At 35.5% G+C, this 23,426-nt stretch overlaps 1 protein-coding gene across 10 annotated transcripts in view; it reads left to right on the top strand.

The window, feature by feature from the left end:
* The window catches only part of Rapgef6 (Rap guanine nucleotide exchange factor 6), a 169,422-nt gene that overhangs the window by 89,479 nt on the left and 56,517 nt on the right, over positions 1 to 23,426 (top strand). For all 10 annotated transcript variants that reach the window (XM_034507065.2, XM_076936834.1, XM_034507064.2 and 7 more), the window contains 8 exons: positions 1,453 to 1,589; positions 4,926 to 5,084; positions 5,659 to 5,811; positions 10,386 to 10,550; positions 13,963 to 14,070; positions 15,176 to 15,379; positions 16,223 to 16,331; positions 19,196 to 19,436. In XM_034507065.2, the coding sequence (XP_034362956.1) occupies positions 1,453 to 1,589; positions 4,926 to 5,084; positions 5,659 to 5,811; positions 10,386 to 10,550; positions 13,963 to 14,070; positions 15,176 to 15,379; positions 16,223 to 16,331; positions 19,196 to 19,436 (1,276 nt within the window). The remainder of the gene's footprint in view (positions 1 to 1,452; positions 1,590 to 4,925; positions 5,085 to 5,658; positions 5,812 to 10,385; positions 10,551 to 13,962; positions 14,071 to 15,175; positions 15,380 to 16,222; positions 16,332 to 19,195; positions 19,437 to 23,426) is intronic.

The raw sequence follows: 23,426 nt of genomic DNA, 5'->3' as shown, positions 1-23,426 counted from the left end.
AACAGCATGGTACTAGATCTCTAGTGTGGGTGAGTAAGGCAAAGAAATGATCCAGTGTCTTTTGTGACTGTCATTCTTTCTGCCATAACTATTACACCATGCAAACCTGAGAGAGTATTTGTGAAAGACTATACCTAGACATTAGTATCAAGCTGTCGGATCATTGAGAGCTATTGTTGAAACTTGCTGTGAGTGTTTATAAAGTAAAAATGTTGATTTCATTTTACTTTCATGTTCATTAGACATTTAAAGCTCACTAGAGTAGTAGTATTTCAAATCTATGAAGTAATTTTTAAATCAATTTCAAATATATTTCAATTACCCTCATTAATGTTACCCTCATTAAAACTATAAAGCTTTTTGTGTATTTCTTAACTTCTTACAGTTAGTTAATATGTTTTTAATTGAAAAATTGAATCTAAAGATGTTGACGTATCGTTAAGGAGCTAAGTTTACTTTAGTGTCAATTACATATTGCTACTGTTTAAGATTTTATCTTGGATTTTTTTACCATATTGCTCTTCATATTAGAAGTCAACATTAGTGAAAATTATAACATTTATTAGCAGTGGTCAGTATATTTAGACATTGTCTGCCATTATAAAGATAGAGTATTGTTAAATAACCACTTTTTACACTTGTGCTGTAAACATCCACACAGACACTATACATTTCATGAGTTCCAGTTACCTATGAGTGTACACCTTCTTTGTGTGGCCATTCCTATTGAAGTTTGTTTATCTTATTGCTGATGTGTGTGTATATGTTTCCCTTATTTTTATCTTTATTATTCAATGTGTTTTTAATCAGAAAATAGCCTCAGAAACCCATAAACATTTAGTAAAAATAGTAAATTTTTATTAAAACTACTTGACTACTTGATTTAACAAATCTTGAGCTATACATCACTTTAGTTGTCCCAAATTTACTGACTGACATTACCAGTAGAATTAAGAAAAAGAAAATTCTAGCCTGAAAGTAATAGACAAAAGGTTTTTTGCAAATCTATTAGATCAAAGTACAGCACTAAACTGCACCACCAATCAAGGGACATCTCCAGCTAGGCAAATCAAATAGATCCTTCAGCTTTATTTGAACCTTTGTGGTTTCCTGGTTCTCTGAATGTTTTGAATGATATCTTTCAATATGCCTGTATTAATATGTGAGGGTAAATATACATACAGTTTATAAATGTGTATGTGTATACATATAACGTACTAAATTAACTGGGTTTTAAAAAATTATTTTTAGAGATTGGGGTGAGAAAAATTATTTTATGTGATCGCTATTTTGCTTGCATGTAGGTCTGTGCATCGTGGTATAGTGCTGTGGAGGTCAGATATGGGTGTCAGATCCTAAGTTGATTAGCAAGTTGAATATTCAATTACAAAATATGTTGTATGTTAAAGTAACATCATGGATCTTTATACTAGAATTTCTGTTTTCTTATAGAACAGTTACTTGAGTTCATGCACCAGCTGCCTGCCTTTGCGAATATGACCATGTCTGTAAGGAGAGAGCTCTGCTCTGTCATGATTTTTGAAGTAGTGGAGCAGGCTGGGGCTATTATTCTTGAAGATGGGCAAGAGGTAGGTCAGCAAATTAATAGCAAAGTGTTAAGTTAATTTCTCTATGCTTATAAAATTTAAGCTCTTGAGTTTAAATTGTTTTGAGTGAATACTGAGTTGGGGTAATTAATTTTTGAAGAGATAAGTTTTATTGTTGTTGTTGCTTTATTCTCTTTAAATTGTTTTCCTAGCAATGGACTTTATGCAAAATAGATATTCAATCAATAATTGAACCATGTTTATCCTAAAATTAGTATGACTCTTTAAAGAATTCTTCATTGTTGTTGATTTGTGTGTGTGTGTGTGTGTGTATATATATATATATATATATATATATATACACACACATATATATATGTGTGTGTGTGTGTGTATGTAAGTATGTATGTATGTATACACACACAAATATGTAAAACTTACAGTCAGTTTTCCTGTTCATTGTCTATGAATTGAAAGGAGGAGGGGTAGTGTATTGATGCTGATGCCTGCCTCCTAGTGGATGTGACAATGCTGTAGTGTGGTGGTTCTCAATTTTTCTAATGCTGAGACCTTTTAATACAGTTTCTCGTGTTGTGGTGACCCCAACCATAAAATTATCTCATTACTACTTTATAACTGTAATTTTGCTACTGATACAAATTGTAATGCAAATATCTGTGTTTTCAGATGGTCTTGGGCAACTCCTGTAAAAGGATAGCAACCCACAAGTTGGGAGCCACTGCTATAGTGGGGCTGGGAAACACTACTGTAAGATTGCTGAGAAGTTTATTACCAATTTTTTTTTAACATTTCTGAAGTTTTATTTAGAAATTCTCTGTATTCACAGTCTCTAATCTGTTCTACTTACTAGTGTCTGTCCTTAGAACGGAACAAACTCAAGAGTTATATCAAAATGCTCATTACATATTTGTAATAGAAAGAACTGAGTATGCCAAACTATGGTTTAAAAACAAGCAAGCAATAGCTAACCAAATAAATACGTAACCATGAGATAAAAGAGTAGAGTATTCTTAGTCATCCTTTGTGTTCTGGAGAATCAAAACCAACACACTGGGCACGTGATGTCCCACTGAGCTTCATACTCCACAAGCTCACATTCTTTTTAAATTGCTAGAAATTCTTTCGGGGCAGATGTCTTCTCCAGTTTTATTTGCATGTTTTGCACATCTAATAAATAATATACACATCCCCAGGAAGTTGGAGGAGATAGATGAGTTTATTTTATTTATTTATTTATTTATTTTATCTTTAAAGACAAGATAGGGACTGGAGAGATAGCTAAGTTGGTAAAGTATTTGCCACCAAGTGTGAGGACCCAAGTTTGGTCCCCAGAAGCTACAACTAAAGCTAGATGTGATAACATGCACCTGTAAACCTAGCAGTGAGTAGATAAAGACCTCCAGATCCCTGGGGCTCATTGGTCAACCAGTCCAGCCCACTTGGCAAGCCCTAGGCCAACAAGACCCTTTCTAAAATAATTACATATATGGTAGCTGCAGAAAAAAAGCCAAGGTTGTCCTCTAGCCTCCAAATGAGTATGTTCACATATGCACACATGTGTGCCACACCCACATATACATAAGCAAAAATAAACCAAGGTGGACAGCACCTAACGTTGGCCTCTACATTCCACATGCACACACTTCTCTGCCTACATATACAAACACATATACTCAGGCAGAATATATTCAGCAGCTTAAAATAATATATAAATGCAACCAGTAAAAGCTGTTTAGACAGTAGGATTTTAATGAGCTCTTCTTTTCCACAAGCTTTTATGTTCTCTAACTCTCTGTAGTTCTATTAGTTCTATTGTCTGCCTGGGCAAGGTGCACACTTTTAATACCAGTACTAGGGAAGAAAGCAAATAGATCTCTATGTATTAGAGGCCAGCCTCGTCTATATTAGCAAGTTTCAAGATACCCATGACTACATAGAGACCTTGTCTCAAAAAAACAAACACAACAAAAAAAATGTATTGTCTGTCAACTTTCTACTAGGTATTTCTGTAAACAGAAATATGGCGGTTGGGAAAAGACACAGCCCCATTCTCTGTAGTTTATATAATCTATAAATCCTATCTAGAAATCCTACTCTGTTCTTACAATCAGTAACAAAAAATGGACTTTAAAAAAGTCTTTTTGTTACCTAATTACTACTCAGATTGCATCAAAAATGTTGAAAGTTTATGCTAATAAGGAAGAATGGCTATTAAAGAATAAATGTTCTTTCACTAATACACAGAAGACCTTTAAAAATACAGCTTTGGCCTGGGTAGATGGGATGGCAGTTTCAGGGGATCCAGCAGCCATGCACATGATACACTTATATCCATACAGGCAAAACATTCATACACATAAAAATGTGTACATGCTTACATGTCATCTCCCAGGCCAGCAATATGGTTCTGTGGGTAAAGAAACTTGCCACCAAGCCTGACCTCTCTTCAATCCATGGTACCCACATAGCAGAAGGAGAGAAACAATTCCCACTTTTTGTCCTCTAGCCTTCACACAAACATTGTGGCACACATGTATCAGCACACACAACAAAAATAAATATAATAAAAATGTATCTCCCTCATGTTAAATGATTTCATATAAATGAAGAATTGTTTTTAATATTATCACAAATTTATAATACATAAATATATAAAATATGTAATTTGTTAGCTGTGCATTAAAATTCAGGCTTTTGATGGTTTTTTATCATTAGAATGATTATATGCTGTGCACTGTTCTAAGTAAGCATTTGGTCTTTATTAAATTGACCATCTACTTTAGGAGTAAATTTAAAAAACAAAAAACAATTGTTTAGCAATGAACTGAGGCCTGGGGGAGATTATATAACTTGGTGGAAGACACTGTGCTACTTACTGGCAGGATCTGGATTTTACGAATATGTGCTCCTAATAGATGACTTAACAGTTGAGAGCCCTTGGTCCTCTTAAAGGAGGTAGGGGACACCTCGCAATTGTCTGTAAGTCCAGATTTAGGGAGTATGAAGCCGTTATCTGGAGAATTAGAGCACACATAGTGTGCATATACATATACTCATGCACATAAAATAAATTATCTTTAAAACAAGAATTGTTCTTTTAAACGGTACAGTATTTTGCCTCAGAGAAATTGACAAATTATAAAATTCTTTTGGTGACTAAAAGAAAAAAAGTGAAAGAAGCCAGTAGTTTTGTGTAGAGAAAGCATAGGATATTATTGAATAATTACTGAATAATAGAGCCAGGTCTCCTTTTTCTCCTTTAAGTGATGCATTTTTATATATTTTATTAAATTGTTCAAAGTTAACTTATAACTGTCTTTTAAAAAAATATTCTAACTCCTTTATTTTCCTCTATAGCTTGACTCATGGTATGTCATTTTAAATGGCACTGTAGAAATTAGTCATCCAGATGGGAAAATTGAAAATCTCTTCATGGGAAATAGTTTTGGAATTGTTCCCACTCTGGATAAGCAGTACATGCGAGGAGTTGTCAGAACCAGAGTCGATGACTGTCAGGTAAGCCTGCTCTGCTCCATGCTCTCTCCTCCTCTGAGACTGGAAATGGCAGAGCTGCTTTTCTTTTTCTTGCTCGAAATAAAACAGCATTAGTTGAGAATTAGGATTTTTGATGGCCTGCAGTTTACAAGAGAAAGTAAATTTTATATCTCTCTCAAATTTTGTTGAATTGAGCATAGTATAAATTTTTAAGAGAATGTTTCAAATAAATGTTGATTTGTTTGAACATTCAGACTTATTATCCAGTTCAGGCTCTTTCTGTTTTCAAAAAAGGAAGGAAATAGGAACTTGTGAGTTGTTTGTTTCTAACTTACTCCTGCTTCATGATTTCTTTGCATAGTGTCTGTTTGAGAGAAGTGGATGTTCACTTCTCCTTTTAAAGCAGAATTCAGAAGATTCCACTTTGGTTTCTCTCTGTGTAAATTGTTTACCCGATTTTTATTTAGGGTTAAACAAATTGAATGAGAAAGAGCTGATGCCGCTTGATTTCTTGCCATTGTGCTCTGCCTTGGTGCATAGTGATGTGTTTATGTACTATAGGTTCATTAACTGTCCCCATGTTGTTCTTGGACAGTTTGTCTGCATAGCCCAACAGGACTATTGGAGAATTTTAAATCATGTGGAAAAAAATACCCATAAAGTTGAGGAAGAGGGGGAAATTGTCATGGTCCATGAGCATCGTGAACTAGACCGGAGTGGAACCAGGAAAGGACACATTGTAATCAAGGTGGGTGTTTTTACTTCTTGTTCTAGAAACTTCATTCAGATCTTTCATCTTGCTTTAAAAATAGGCTTTAGACAACTGTTTTGAGTCAGTGTATTGATATTTAACTGGTTCTTACACACCTGAATGATAAAAAATAATTATTATCATTTAATATTCAAATTGATATAATATTATTTTAGATTATACTGGTCAAATCTTTTTCTTAAATATGTAAGCCCTTGATAGTGGGTGTTGGTCTTACGAAAAGAAAGCAAGCAATTTTAGTGGGGAGACAGGAACAGGAAATTTAAAGACTAGCCACAAAGACACACAGAGTCCACAGTGAAGATGTGGAGCTCTTGTTAGGTTGAAATTATCTGTGGCTTCTCTGAACCTTTTTTTTTTTTTTAAATCGAAAATGGAAGAGATACAGGAAGTAAAGTTATGACTGAGTGAGGGAAATCTGGAGGTTTTGTATAATTATACTCAAAGCAGCAACCTCTGTATTCCCTTCTCTACATCTCCTATATTCTTTGTTGTTCTTTGTTGTTCTTGTCTCTATGAAGACCCCTAGATATAAAGTAAATCAAGAATAACTGAAACTAAAATACACATTTCTTTTTTTAAGCTAGCTTTATTTGTAAAATATGTCATTATTAATTGGCAAATGGACAACTTAATAGCATAGAGAAGAAATACAAGTGATGCGATATCAGTTCTTTCCTGGGAATTGAATTCTTAGAGCTGTCTCTTAATATAACTTTTGTGTGCAGAAAAGGTGAGTATGGCTAGGTATGGTAGTTGCACACCTGTAATCATTCCCACACTAAGAAGATAGAGGCAAGAGGCTACTGAGTCCAAGACTAGCTTCAGCTATATGTAAAGTAAGTTCAAGGCCATATTCAGCTATATGAAACTGTTTTTAAAAAAAAAAAAAAAAAAAAAAGGAAGAAGAAGAAGAAGAGAGAGAGAAAGACAGGCAGACAGACATATAAATAGAATATATAGGCTAATTTTGTCTTTGGCAAAGACCCCTATATTTTAATAATTTAAAACTTATAGAAAAGTTTAAGAACTAGAGTAGGGAGACGGCTCAGTTTAGTTTGTTAGGGCTTGTTAAGACAAATGCAAATATAGGTACCTGAGTCTGTCATAACTCATGTCAAAAATCTGGGCACATTGGTGTACACCTATAATTGAAGCATTGGGGAAGCAGAGATGAAAGGATCCCATTATCTTGGTGACCAAGCAGCCTGGCTGAATTCATGAGCTCTGGGTTTGGTGTGAGGCCCTGTCTTAAAACATGGTGGAGAATATTTGAAGAAGACCTTTGGCCCACACATACCCTTGCACACATGAACAAAAAGGAAAGTTTCAAGAACAATACAGAAAACTCTGTAAGTCAGGTTTCCCCCACTTTTAATATTGCGTTGTATTTGCCCCCTTTTCATCACTTTTCTTTTGAATTGTTTGAAATATTTTACAAATACAATGTCTCACCACTCCTAAAGCAAGCGTACTCCTACATAAACACTATAGAATTCTCCAATTATGGAAGGACACATTGTTAAGATAATACAGTCAACTTAAAGTCCCTAGTAAATATTCAGCAGTGCTTCCAGTAGTTTCTTTCTTGTTTGGATTCTCATCTAAGAACATAGTTGTATTTCATTGTCATATCACTTTGCTCCACTAGAGTGCTTGGTCGTCTTTTGTCATTCATATCCCCAGCAGACTTAAAGAATCCATGTGTTATATCCTGTCACGTTTACCCATGGCCAAACTACACTCAGGCTTTTCAAAAAGGATTTTCACTATGCTTTGTGTGTTTGGTGCAGTGATGACACTTTCCTCTGGGGAAGCTAACATTGATGACCTGTGTCCATATGCAAGGGTTTTTGTTTTGTTTTGTTTTTCTGTGAGGTCGCCATTTGTGACATTTCATAATTGATGAGTATCTGATGAAGAGATGTTCTGAAATGGCTATCAGCACGCTGTCTCTAGTTTGTGGATAGTAACAACTAGGTGCAAACCTCTTCCCGCCTATTTTTTATTATTGTTGACAAATCCTGCTGAAAACACTGTTTTACTGATACTATAATTTTCCTTATAAAACCTGATTGTCATTCTTAAATTTATGTTTGATATGGACTTAGTGTCATACTCCCTTGCCATCAGCATTATTCTGATGCTCTACAGGTTGACTCTTGTGTTCTTTTGAAATGCCCTCATTCTTTGAGCATTTTTTAGTTTTCTGACAATCAGTAAGGATTATCATGAACTTTTTTTGTTCCTACTCTGAAATCAGCCATTTCTTCAGAAAGTTCTTGATCTTTCCAGTAGAAAATCGCATTTATAAGCCAGGATCTGGAAATTTACTGTATTGTCTATTTACAGCCCCTCATGAGTCAGAGCTAGAAAACCAGGTATTTATGTTCACTATCAGTGTACGTCTACAACTCCCTCTGTCTGCATTGTGCAACCATGAGTTTATATGATACTTAACAGGTCTAAAACTATCATACAGGCTTTTTTTCTAATGTTTTACTTCCATATTTATTAATTCTTCTCTTGCTTATTTGCTGGTTTTAACCAGTCTCTACCATGCCAGAATAACAGTGCCAACCATGTCTTTTTCCTTTCTCCAGGTGAAGAATATCCATAGTGTGATTCTCTCTTCAAGTGTCAGACTTTCTTGGTTGCTAGGGTAGACATTGGAGACATACTTTTACATGATATTGGCCTCTTCAAATTTTTGAATGTATAACCCAGAATCTATAGGAACTCTTATCTACCAGTTTAGATAAACAGGATAGTGTTCTTCCTTTAAAGTCGACCAGTTACCACATTCACTATGTATACCCTAAGACCACATAAAAGTTTCCTAGACCATGATTAGCCTGAATAACAAATCCATTTTGATAATCTTAGCCTTAGTATTTTTGAGAGTAAGAAACAAAGAGGAATAACTTACAGTCTCTATGCCTTAAGTTAGTTATATGACATCTTTCTTACTCCTGAGTACCTTCAGGGAACGTGATTTATATGCCCTGTTAGTATTAGGTGCCCTTGGGGAATTAAAAACTCTGAGATAACAGCATTGTCAGTATTAATGTTTGTTTACTATATAGATATTGGGATTAATTATTTGTATGGTTGCAGCAGATTGGAGTTTGAACTTAAGGGCCATGATTAGATTTTTTAATTTTATTTTATGTATATTAATTAGTGTTTTGTTTGCATGTGTGTCTGTGCACCATGTATGTGTCGCCATATCTACAGAGGTCAGAAAGGGATCACCTGGAATTAGAGTTAGAGATGGTGTGAGCTACCATGTGGGTTCTAGGAACCAAGCCCAAGTGCTCTTCATCACTGCGTCTTCTCTCCAGGCCCCACAGTTGCTTTTTATATCCAGCTGAATATTTGTTTTCTTTTTATGTATGTTCTGAAAAGGTAGCAGAGCAGGCTTGCAAAGGCAGTATAGTTGGTAAAGTACTTACATTGCAAACATGAGGACCTAAGTTTGATTCTCAGAACTTAAGAGGTTGGAGAGATGAGTCAGTTGGTAAAGTGTTTGCTGTGCAAGCACAAGACTCTTATTTCAGGTTTCTTTAAAAAGACTAGTATGATGACAAGCAACTGTAATTCTTACATTGAGAAGGCAGAAACAAAGGTTCTTGGCTCTTTCTAGCCATTGGTGAGCCCCACCAAAAAAAATTTTTTTTCTCAAAAAAAATGTGTGTGTGTGTGTGTGTGTGTGTGTGTGTGTGTGTGTGTGTGTGTGTTAGAGAGCATTTGAGGAAGACACTGGTGTAATTCTCTGATCTAAATCTCACCCTTCCAACCCTCCAAAGAGCCAGGCATGATGGCTTTTGCTTGTAAGGCACCCAGGCCCATGAGACTCTGTCTCAAAAAAATAAAAGAAAGTTCTTGAGGAACAAGAGGTTGTCTTCTGACCTCCACATGATACATACACCAAAAATTAATTAATTAGAAGATCTGCAAAGTCTAATAAATTTTTAACATTGGTTCAGAAACTCAATAGGAAGTGTGTGTGTGTGTGTGTGTGTGTGTGTGTGTGTGTACATGCACACACATGTGAATTTTGAGGTAGATAAGCATTTAAAATCTTGAATGTACAAACCATATGGGATTTATTTAGTCATTTCACACACAGCAAAGCAGGAAGACTAGAAGAGTAAATACCTGTATATTATTCTGTAGCCTGGGAAGAAGAATTGATTTGGATTAAAAGTGGAAGAAAGCGTGCTTGCTTGCTTGCTTGCTTGCTTGCATGCTTTATTTCTGTTTGTTTCCTTTGCCTTGGACAGTCATTTCATGCCGTATTGTAGCAGAAGTAATAGTAACAGCCCATACTAGGAATAAGTCAGTACATTTCTTAGGTCCTATGATGGTGAAATGCCAGTAGAAAGAAGCACAGCTGAACAGATGCTGACCCCTCGACCGTATCTCAACTCTAAGCCTCTGGTTGCTACCAAATTATAATCTGAAGACTACATAAGGAGAATAATGGGAGATAATGTGACACCTTGAATTTTGTTTTTTCTTAATCTTTTCTTTCCTTGGATTTTTAGGCAACACCTGAGCGTCTCATCATGCATTTGATAGAAGAACATTCTATTGTGGACCCAACATATATAGAAGATTTCCTGTTAACTTATAGGACATTTCTTGAAACTCCTTTGGATGTTGGGATCAAGCTTTTGGAATGGTTTAAAATTGACAGCTTAAGAGATAAGGTTGGTTTATAAATATAAAAGACAGCTTTAACCTTTAAATTTTATTAATAGGCACTTTTGCACTTAATAGATAAAGTAGGGGTTTTGTTGTTTTTTATGGAAAAAAATAAGTTTACCTGAATAATTTAGTGTGTCAGTGTAGACATGTGTTTGGTCATTTCCTAACAAACTAACCTTGAGAAAAGCAGATACAAGCTACAGAAATCAGAAACTGAGGTAAGACGGTGATACAGCTAGTTGTAAATTCAGAAACCATGGTAGTAGTTTGTGCAGATAGATAAAACATGAAGCTGGTTAGTGAGTTTTAAGTAATACTCCACAAATGAACTTTTCAAGAAGATGAGTTGCTTGTAAGTCTCAGGATAAGACCATCCAAACCTTTCTGAGTTAGAGACTCTATAATCATCTAAAAAATTTGTCAGCACTTAGTTTCTTTCCCATAATGTTTGGTATGGGAAATGTGTTATTGGGTTGTTTTTTGCACTGAGCATTGTTATTTTTGATTGATGATTTTAGCTTATTTTATGGGACATCTATACATTCAGTGGAAACACGCCTCATCATATTGGTTGGGAAAAAATTGTTTTTAGAAAGTAAAAGCAGGGGTCATTTTTTCCTGAATTACATGTTAGAGCTAATAAATCATATATGAGAAAACTGTGAATTCTATTATTTAGGAGACTAGGCACTCCAAAACTACAGCCCTCACTTCCCCCTCACTATCCCCCTTGTTTTAGAATTAGACAGAAGTACTTTAGCCCTGGAGAAAATAAAAGTGTATTTAGGAAAAGAACCAAAACAATATTTAGAAATAGATATATTTATGTAAAAGCATAAATTGGACCCTTTCATACACCATATCCAAAAATTCATTCAAAAGAGATCATTCAGAAACCTAAACATGGGAACCAACATTAGTAGCTGTACGAGGACATACACACATGCCTACAGTTCATCAACCAACTGACCAGTGTTGTAGGTTTGAGACCAGCAGTATTCAGCAGATTCAGTGGGTAGACACCTGCTGTACAATTCTAACAGCTTGAAGACCTGAGTTCAAACTCCAGTACACACATACACATGAAAAGGGAGAACCAGCTCCACAAAGTTGTCCTCTGACCTTAACATATATCATGGTATATGTACCCCACACACGTCATGAACCTCTATAGTAGTAATAATTGAAAACATTTTTAAGAACCAAAACTATAATGCCTTTAGACTAATTGACTTTAGTTTTGCAGATATAACATTGAAAGCACAAGCAAAAAAAGAAAAGAAAAAAGACAGATAAGCAGAACTTCTAATATTAAAATCTTTTTTCTGTATCAAAAAGCTCTATCAAGAAATAGAGGATAGGGAGATGGCTCAGAGATTAAAACACTCTGCTGGGCAAGGATAAGGATGGGAGTCTGGATCTCCAGAACCCATGCAAAGTCCAGGTAAGCACTGCAACCAATCTATAATCTAAGCCTCAAAAGGTGGAGATGGGGCTTTCTCAGTTCAAGCTAGCTTGCAAGAGTAGTCATATCAGCAAGCTCCGGATTTGATTGAGAGACCCTGACTCAGTGAATAAGAAAGAGAAGTGATAGAAGATGATTCCCAACATCAACTTCAGACTTGCACATGTATACCCCGTACACATATATGAAAATGGAAAAGGCCAAAAAATGTATGAAACACCATACAGATTTACAAATGTGATAAGGATCTACTAACCAGAATAAAGAACTCTTAAAACTGAAGGACAGAAATACAAGCAACATGACTGACTGGAAAATGAACAAATGAACAAATGACCTGTCTAAAGAAGATTCATAAATGGAGATGTTTACTCTCATTGCACATATGAAAGTGCATTCAAAACCAAATGAAGTGTACTACTTTTTACCTACTAAGATGGCTTTTTTAATAGGAGAAAGTAAACACTCTTGGGGATATAAGGAATGGACACATACACAATATCGTAGATGGTAATATAAACTGTTGTACTATGGAAAACAATTTAGCAGCTCTCTAAAAGGCTGAACACAGAACAGGCATGTAACCCAAAAATTTTTCTGCTAAATATGTACCCAAAGAAAGAAAACTAAGACACAAATATTCATAGAACTATTATTGATAATAGTTAGAGGGTGGGAACAACCCAAAATCATCAGGGATAAATGAATCATGTATGGCAGTAAATAAAATATGCATGAAATTGAAGTGCTAAGTGAAAAAAGTCATAAATGACTATATGTTACATGAATGTGTATATGAAATATCTAAAGTAGGAAAAATCCACAGAGACAGAAAAGCAGATCAGGAGTAACTTTCAGGGGCAAAAGGGTGCAGAATGAGAACACGCTAATTTAATTAATGAATATGGATTTTGCTTTGGAGGTAATAAAGCAGTGGTTCTCAGCCATCCTAATACTGGGACCCTTTAATACAGTTCCTCATGTTGTGACCCTAACCATAAAATTATTTCTGTTGCTTATCCCTAACTGTAATTATGCTGCACTTCCAAATCATAATGTAAATGTTTTTGGAGATAGAGAGATGCCAAAGGGGCCATGACCCACAGATTGAGAACAGCTGTGATAAAGAATGTTCTAGAACTTTATATAATGGGTGTGTAACGTTGGATGTACTAAATCCCACCAAAGTGTGTGTTTTAGACTGCTTAAAATGGTGACATTATAGATATTCTGTCACCAATTTTGGAGTATGAATCATTGCTGACTTTATTAAGCACACTATTCAAATCCACTTACATCGTTAGTTTTATGGTGGGAGTGGGTTATCTGTGTGTATACAGGTCCGAGTACCACATGAGCATCCTCTTGTTCCCTGCATTATTTTTTTTGAGACAAGGTCTCAAGCTGGACTAGGAACCACCAGCTGGGAGCTCCCTGGATTATCCTGTCTCCATCTCCAAAGACTGGACTTACCACTCACCATACCCTGGTTTGTACACAAGTGCTAAGGATCTGAATTACTTTACACACTGAGCCCTTTCTTCTAGCTCCATGTTCCTTGTTTTTTTTTGTTTTGTTTTGTTTTTGTTTTTTTTTTTGTTTTTGTTTTTTTTTTGTTTTTTTTTTGTTTTTTTACTTAACCTATGGAACAAAATAACTCAACACTTTGAGAAATTGACAATATTTAGTGACTTTTTTTTAGATCTGTTTTTTGGTCAAGTACATTTTTAACTCTTTTAATGTTTGAAATGACTGCCTGCACTTACAAGATACAAGAGCTTGTGTTTAAGACACTATGTGAAATACACATCTTAGTTTGTGTCTTCTTGCTGAACCAAAGGAAACATGCTGAGATTAAACTGCCTCTATGTTAGAACAAAGTAAGCTCAAGAGTAGCCAGACAGACAGAAGAGTACTGCATAACCACATGCTTTCTCCTGTTTCCACAGGTGACCCGGATTGTACTCTTATGGGTAAATAATCATTTTAATGATTTTGAAGGTGATCCTGCTATGACTCGCTTTCTAGAAGAATTTGAAAAAAATTTGGAAGATACAGTAAGGCTCAAAAAAATTTATTGTTTTCATAATTCAGTGTTCTCCCTACTCCCTCAGCAAGAACAGCAACTCAGAACAAGTTCTATCTTCTCCCATATCTGTTGTAGGATAAGAATTTGTCAACAACAAAAAAAAGAAAAACATGTTCCTTTTATGCTCATTTTTGTTTTGGAATTAGCCTCTTGTTTGAATGTGCACTTGGACAGGTTACATAAGCTTTATGCCTTAGATCTCAGTAGAAAATGGTAATCTCCAATTTGGGGAGATTGTGAAGACTCTAGTGAGGTAAACCTGAAAACAGACTGGCACAGAGAAACTGCTTAACAAGTGGGTTGAGTTGAGCCCAGAAGGAACAAAGTGGTGCCCTCATCCCTTTTTACCCTTAGTTCCTGTAGCATATCTGCTCTGTGCAGAATGAGGAAGCATGAACAGAGATTGGGGAACTTGACTGATGGACACGCTAACATCATTTAGCTCTTAAAATGCCAATGTGTAGCTATTTAAAAGACATTGGAAATCGAGGTTGAGTCATGGATTGCCCCACCCCCATTCATTGAAATCTTCCACTCAAAAGATACTATGTACAAGTGTAGAATTTGATCACTGCCCTGGAAGAAAAAAATGTATAGCTTTTTATTAGAGCCATATCATGTTCAGAAACACATTATATTACCTGTTTGAGAATCACTGAATATTAAACTAGAGATAGAACTTCTAGAATATTATTGAGTTTAAAAAGGAGTTAAATATTTTTTGAAGAAGTGGAAACGTGGACGTGTCTGAATATGAGCAATAGGAAGTTATTCCATTTTTATAATAGAATTTTAGAAGATCCTATTTTTTTTAACAGCTAGGAGGCATACAAGACAATATACTAAATTCAGAAGATTCTGGATAACCTTTCATTATCAAAAAGTCTTTTAAAACCCTGTTGAGAAATTTTATTGAGTGCTCTAGGGTGGAAGTACCCTCTCCCATCTTGTTTACCTCACTCACAAGTTCTGTAGTTTGTGTTTTTTAATTCTAATCCTAACCATTGTAGAATATTTTAAGCCCTGTAAGAATAGGTACATACATATACACTTTAGTCTTTCCTGCTTCACAGAAAATGAATGGTCACCTCAGATTATTGAATATTGCCTGTGCTGCAAAGGCTAAGTGGAGGCAAGTTGTACTGCAGAAAGCATCCCGTGAGTCCCCGCTGCACTTTAGCCTTACTGGAGGCAGTGAGAAGGGATTTGGTGTCTTTGTTGAAGAAGTGGAACCTTGTAGCAAAGCTGCTGATGTAGGACTGAAACGGGGTGATCAGGTAAGTATATAATCCCACTCTTAAATAAGAACTTTGATAAATAATACATCTGTTACTTTTGCCTCTTTTGGGGGAGGGTATTTTTGAGAGCTTTCAAATTAATTAAATTAGTACCTTGGAATGCACCAAATTTTCCTTTAGACTATTTGACTAAAATCTGTATAAACATGCATAAGTAGTGTTTTCATCTTGTGAACTAGACATGATTAGAATTTTTTTCACTTACAAATTATCATATATATTTTATTATATTTAGTATATGTGTGTGTTCTTATTCACACATATGAGTCATGATGTATGTGTGGATATCTGAGAAGTCAGATCTCTTTTTTTACCATATGGGTCCTGGGGATCAAATTCAAGCTTGGTGGCAAGCAACTTTACCCACTCAGCCATCTCTCCAGTCCCTGTTTTATTTTTCCCCTCCCCATCTTTATGTGTATGTGCATTTTGCTTGAATGTCTGTGCATCATACGCTTGCCTGGAACCAGCAGAGGTCAGAACAAAGTATAGGATCACCTAAAATTTGAGTTACGGATGATTGGGAGGCACCATGGGTATGAAAACTGAACCTGCATTCTCTGTAAGAGCAGTTCTTGCTCTTGACTACTGGGCCATATCCTTTAGGATCCCAAAGAAAATAATCTTTTAAAATACATATAACTCAAGATTTGAAAATTAAGCAGTACAGGGGAAAGAATGATAGTCCAGTTTCTAATCATTGTTACATATGGTATGATTCATTCAAATTCTATTTTAGTTTTTCTACTCTTAAGCTTTTAAGATTATAAATTTGACTAATATTATTTTTGTCTTAATTTGTATTTTTAAAATATTTTCAAGATAATGGAAGTCAATGGACAAAACTTTGAGAATATTACATTTGCTAAAGCCCTTGAAATTTTGAGGAATAATACTCATCTTGCACTTACTGTGAAGACCAACATTTTTGGTAAGTTTTGTTGTAAAAGCTACTGAGGTAAGGTTTTGTATTTTGTGTAATAGAAAAGCTAAAAGTCATTTCAATGAGGTTGATGATAGTAAAATATTAACTTTTGTGAAGATTATTAGGATTTTATAATCTATAATTTTTATATAATCTAAATTTCATGGAAATAGTAGTAATCCTAAACCTAAGGAAACAGGGGTACAGCGTCCGTCCTGTGTACAGTATCTCATTCCTGTTGTGTACAGTACGGAGTACAATAGGAAAACCTAGATGGCTTTAATAAAGCTTGTAAGTCATAGCTGTCTTTTTTCTACTCCTGACCTACAAACCTAGCTTTCTACAGTGACTCAAATGCCAGATTAGTTGTTTTATCAAAGAAGTTGAATGAAACATTGAAATACATGAGTGAGATTTCTAAACAGCATGTCCTTCCTTTCTGTGTAGAAATGTTTATAGTAGCTACGCTATGTTCTTCAATTCTGTGGTATGAGAGGCTGGGCCCAGTGTTTTACACATGGTGCCCGAGTGCCCTATAGCTGACATACATCTGTATTTTTTTATATTTATATTGGAATAAAATAGGTGTTAAGCTTGTGCTTTTCACCAAATGTGCCATTCATTTGTTTTTGTAATTTTTAAGATTCAGTGTCGTTTGCTTTAGACATTTTTATGATTTATTATTTATCATTTGCTTTAGACTCTATTGAATTTTGGCTAAAATCATGAGAATGATAGCCATAAATCCAGAATAGCAACTAAAAATCAAAGACCACGTGGGAGTTTTTACAAGATAGGGAAGAAAATCCCTTAAGGTTGATTAGATTGCAATTAAAATGACAGTAAAATCCTAGTAATATGCCTTTCAGAAGGAAATGGAGTGCTTGGGGTTTTAGGGGAAACAAAGATGACTCTCTTGGTGCTGAAGAGATGGTTCATTGGTTAAAAGCACTTGGTATTCTTCCAGAGGACCCAAGTTCTGTTTCCGTCACCCACGTCAGATAACATCCACCTGCAGATGCAGGTTCAAGGGATCTGGTGCCCTCTTCTGAGCTCAGCAGGCACTTGCACACACCTCAGACACTTATATGTACACAGAAGTAAAAAAAATAGATCTCATTTTTAATCCCATTTTCATATGCTTTCATCGTGGCAGTATAGCCTTTCTTGTCTTCCTTCCCTACAAGATGGGAAAAAATATTTGTCAGTTCTTCTGACAGAAGCTTAATATCCAGATTATATAAAGATCTCAAAAACCTGGTATGATGGAGGCAGGAGAATTAAGACTTCAAGGCTAGCCCAAGCTACCTAAGACCCTATCTCCAAAGAATAAGAAAGGAGGAAAGGAGAGCACTTGGAGGTTGGAGCAGGATTGAAAGTTCAAGGCCTGGCTGAGTTCTATAATGAAATGCTGTCTTTTTTTTTTTTTTTTTTTTAAAAAAGAATGGGGCTGGAGAGATGGCTCAGTGGTTAAGAGCACTGACTGCTCTTCCAGAGGTCCTGAGTTCAATTCCCAACAACCACATGGTAGCTCACAAACATCTGTAATGGGATCAGACACCCTCTTCTGGTGTGTCTGAAGAAAGCTGTAATTGTACTCATATACATAAAATAAATAAACAAATCTTTTTTAAAAAATGAAAAAATAATCTTATATTTTTTAGTGAGCAAATTATCTAAACAGACACTTGTCAAAAGAAAAAGCAGACATTAATATTTAAGAAAGTATTAGTATTTAACATTTAAGCAATTTAATATTCAACAAATATTTAAGAAAGTACTCAATATTATTAACCACCAGAAAACTACAAATCTAGGCCACAGTCATCTTCTGTCTTAAATAACTTTAAACAAAGAAGAAAAAGTATAGCAGATGTTGATAAGGATGTGTAGAAAAGGCACTCTCTACACTCTGGTGGCAGTGTAACTGAGCATGACTACTGTGGAGAAGACAAGTTCCTCGTATGGCTAAACAGTACTTGTGCATGAGGGTGGTGTCTACCTCCTTAGCAGAGAGCCACAAGAAATGACGTCAGAAATCTAAGAAATACCTGCATGTTGTTTATTGCTACTCTCACAAATCACTAAAATTAGGAATCAGACTGAAGCCCATTAGTAGCTAAAAGGATGGTATGTAATATTGAAGAGTGTTAAGCCACAAAAGAGGTCAAATCCTGACACTTGGCCAAAGTGGATGGAGCTGGAAGATGTTAAACTAAACTAGTCCAGTCTGGCACACAAAGGTCAATAGGGCATGTTCTTTATTCTGGGGCAACAAAAGGAGTATTGACCAGAAACAGGCTAAAGATTATTAGAGACTAAGAAAGGGATGACAGAGAGTGCAAACATGGACAAACAGTGGTTGGGGATATGATAATGAATGTTACATGAATGCATTGCATACATCCTGATCTCTGTAAGTATGTACAGGTAGTTTTCTTAACAAGCCCAGTGGAGTCTCATGTAATCCCAACACTTGGGAGGCTGAGGCAGGGAGATAACTGAGATCAAGCCCAGGTTGTAAAGCAAAATCCTGTGTCAGAACAGCAGAAGAAAGTAAGAGAGGAAAGAAAAGTGAAGGAAGGAAAAGAACAAAGCACAGCAGCCCCTGGGCTGGGCTGCAGCTCAGTCATGGTAGAGCTGGATGAGACAGGCAGTCTCTTGTGGAGTACAGGTTTTTCACACATGCTGCCAGCCTGTTTCATCTGTTTTTCCCAGTAACTTCATCTTATCACTTTAGGGATCTAACAGATGATTTTAAAATGAGTGTTAGCCTGAGAAAGTGGTGATGATGATGTTTATCCTTAAAATGTGTTGGTATAAAACTTTTAACGAGTAGAGGGAAATGATGAGTTTGTTTATGTCCACAGTGTTCAAAGAATTGCTCAGTAGGACTGAACAGGAGAAATCGGGTATTCCTCATATTCCCAAAATTGCTGAAAAAAAAAGTAATCGCCATTCAATTCAAGATGTCCCAGGAGATATTGAGCAGGCACCACAGGAGAAAGGAAATAAGAAAATTAAAGCAAATACCGTTTCAGGTGGAAGAAACAAAATCAGGAAAATTTTGGATAAAACACGATTTAGTATCTTGCCTCCAAAACTATTTAGGTAGGTAATGCAAATATATTGTGTGGGGATTGTAATGTTGACTGAAGTTTTTATTGTAGAGAAAAGAGATCTGTTTGTTTTATTCTTCATAAAATCTTCAACTTATACATGAGTAAAATAAAAAGTTCTCCACATTATCTCTGTGGATTTATCACTGTCTGGTAGCTTTTAATGTTGTGAATTCTAGAGATTATTTCAGGTGGTGTATTTTTCTATCTTGAGTCCAGTTTCAATTTACTGGATCTATAAATTTATACATCTCTAAGTCTTGAGGCACATTCATTGCTAGTAAATTTTTTTTGTTTTTAAATATCATTTTTATTGCTGGTATTACTTACTTTCTCCTGAATACTAATGGTGAAGTTTTTGATATTTAGGTTTTTTAAGATTGTCTTTCTATGTGTATATCAGATGTTGGCAGGAACTCAAGAACTTCTGCCACAGCCTTCAGACTTCTGGGCATATATTCACCATGCCCAGTTTAAATCTGTTTTTTGTTTCAAACATGATATATCTCCAAAATTAAGTAAAAGGATTTTTTATGCAAATTGGGGTTTGTAAAATGATCATTGAATCATTCATTGAAGTGTTATGCTTAAGAATAACTCCAGGATATATATTACCAATTTTCTAAACCAATTACAAAATGCTAAGCAAGTACAGTACATAAAATAAAGGGTGTATTCAGTACTTGGTGAATCAGTTAAGATAATGAATTAGTCACTAGCAAAAAGGTGTATCTAAGAAAAACACATATGCAGTCTTTTGTTTTTAATCAGTATTTTAAAAATCTTATGCTAGGAAAATGGCTCAGTAGGTAGAGTCCTGGCCACTCAGGCATAATGACCTAAGTTCAGACCCCACATCCACATTATAATAAACTAGGTACACTAGCTACTCTGTGTAATTTCAGCTGTCAGGGGCAGGGACGGCCAGATCCCTGAGGCTTCATAGCCATCCAGTCTTGTAGCATTAGTAAGCTCTGCTTCCAGAGATTTTCTGTCACCTGCCTGAAAAAAAAAATAAAATAAAATGCAGACATTAAGGAAAATAGCTGATGCCAGCCACCGGCCCCCTACACACATGGACACACACAAACATATGTATGTCCCCATCACACACACACACATCTCAGAGATAAGGAAATATTCATCACAAGTTCTTCTAGCCAGGGAGACAAATTTTCTCTTCAATTAGTCACTCACTTGAGACTTAAATGTGAGATGGCTTTGTTCTAATTCCACGCTAAAGCTCATTGCTCACTCATTTCTGAGTCACTGCTTTCAGTGAGGTGAGTAGGTTATAAAAACTACAACTTTAAAACATCCAAAATATTTACTATGAGTCACTGCTTTCAGTGAGGTGAGTAGGTTATAAAAACCACAACTTTAAAGCATCCAAAATATTTACTATTGTGCATATCAGCAAACACTGACACCAGTGGAGGTTAGGTGAAGAGACCATTAGAGCAATAGCCTACACTGACAAGGTTGGGAAGTGTTTGAAGTCACTGTGGAAAAGGAGAAAAACCTAAGGGCCGGAAAGCACAGAATAGTTCACATAGAGTTCCTTAGCAGGTAATTTCCTGATCTATTTCCAGAAACCCTGATGGCTTGGTCTAGAATATATGCATCATTGCAACTGTTGGTATGGTTATGTTATGTATGATTTAAAACTAGAGACTGTTGTGATTGTAACTCATTAGAGACCCTTTCTGAGCAGCTAAGCCGGTGGCATTATGCATATTCTTTGGAGAGTAGAAGTGGGTTACTGAGCATAGCTATCAGGTTCATAGCAGGAGACACAGAAGTTGTTGTCACCAGTTGAGTATTAAGTCACTAGTTGAGTATTTCCCACATGACAACTTTGAATTGGTACCAAGGAAGAAAAATATATTAGAAATCTATTGTTTAAATTCAGGATGTATTTTTACTTAATTTTTCATTTGTTGAGTTTTTTGCTTTGTGCTACACCTCTCTTGTATGCATGCGGTAGGATATAGAATGTCAGTCACTTCACTCACTAAAAGCCTAAAAGATAAGAGTCCTACAGATTTCTGAGGCCAGTTTGTGAGAATTAGTTATTCATTTATATCTGTTAGACTAACTGTTGTGTTTTTGAGAACATGTATTATTATTATTATTATTATTATTATTATTATTATTATTATTATTATTTTTGACACTCCAACCATTTAAGATGAATTTGGATAATTTTTTCTTGCAGTTTTTGGGAGGCCTTCCCCATGTAAAGCAAGTATTCTTACTCTGCCTTTGAACCAGATCACTAGTTCTTGGCTTTTTTTTTTTTTTTTTTTTTTTTTGAAACAAGATCTCCCCTAAGTAGTTCCATCTGGCATTGAATTCACTATGTAGCCATAGCTAGTCTCAGACTCTTTAAAGGGCTGAACTCTTGCTTCTTCCCAAGTACTAGAAGTACAGGTATACATCACCCACATCCAGTAAAAGATTTTTGTTATTTATTTATTTATTTTTTGTTTATTTTGCAAACAGAAAATGAAATGAGACTATAAACACCCAAAGTCTTCTCCCAGTGAAGTACTTCCTCTAGCAAACCTGCACTAAGCTTCCCTAGATAGCACCGTCAACTGGGAAACAAGTGTTCAAATATTTGAGTCTATACGGAACATACTCATTCAAACCACTACAGAGATTTCCCCTTTCTGACAAGTCCTGAAAATCATTTCTAGGGAAAAACAACACTGTGATATCAGTAGATAATAGGCAGGGAACATGAGTTCAAATGACCCATATATCCAAGGATACAACACCCTTTCTATAGATCTCATGATGATGGTGATAGTAAGGATGATGATAATGATGTCCTGCTGTGTTGCCTATTCTGGCCTCAAACTCATGTGGTCAAGTGATCCTCCTGCTTCAGCCTCACAAAAGCTATAAATACGCCACAAGTCCAAGTATAAGAGATTGGTCAGCTAAATGGTATGTTAGACATGAAAATTAACAGGAAGGACAAATGTTCAGATGTCTGTTTGTTTGGGTTTTTTTTTTTTTTTAATAAAGCACAAATAAATCTTCCCTTTTTTCCCCATGTATCTTCAAACTTTCCTACTAAATATTTCAATTCTTTTAATTAAAATAAAAACTAAGTAATTTTGCCAGGTGGTAGTGGTACACACACACCTTTAATCCCAGCACTCAAGGTGCAGAGGCAGGCAGATCTCTGAGTTTGAGGCCAGCTTGGTCTACAGAGTGGGTTCCAGGATAGCCAGAGCTACACAGAGAAACCCTGTCTCCAAAAAAATAAATAAAATATTAATTAATTCTAATTCTATAATTTATGAATACCTCCTATGTGCCAAAACTCCTTAGCTGAAACATGGAAAACAGATTCTACTTCTCCCACATATCCTCTTAAGAACAGGGCAGCTATTACATTATCTGTGGGAGCAGGAAGAAAAGAATGTTTTCTGTTTTGTTTTGTTTTTTTGTTTTTTTAAAAAAGAAGTATCTACTTTAAATAAAAGTGGACAGTTCTTTTTTTTTCTTTAATTGGATATTTTATTTATATTTCAGATGCCATCCCATTTCCCCTCTCTAGAAAACCCGTATCCTATGCCCCCTTCTTTTTGCTTTTATACAATTTCTTTTAATGTTAATCAAAGGCTTTATAAGTTTGATAATGCTTAATAACAAGGTGCCCATACAATCAGAAGTGTAACCCAATACCCAACCTAGATATATCAGCTATCTTTGACTGGCAGAGACATGCAAACATCTGCCTCTCTGTTCATTTTTTCTCTCTCTCTCTCTCTCTCTCTCTCTCTCTCTCTCTCTCTCTCTCTCTCTCTCTCTCTTTTTCTCATCTCCTAGCTTCTCTCCTTCTCCTCTGCTCCTTATTCCTCTTCTTACTCTTTCCACCATAACTCCTCCTACTTATCACCATTCTTTTTAAAATGATATTTTTCTCTCAAAATACAATTAGAGAATAACTATACCAACTTGTGTC

This window comes from Arvicanthis niloticus, chromosome 6, assembly GCF_011762505.2.
Source record: "Arvicanthis niloticus isolate mArvNil1 chromosome 6, mArvNil1.pat.X, whole genome shotgun sequence".
NCBI lineage: Eukaryota > Metazoa > Chordata > Mammalia > Rodentia > Muridae > Arvicanthis > Arvicanthis niloticus.
Note: the sequence above shows the minus strand (reverse complement) of the source record. Positions and strands in the feature narration are given on the sequence as shown.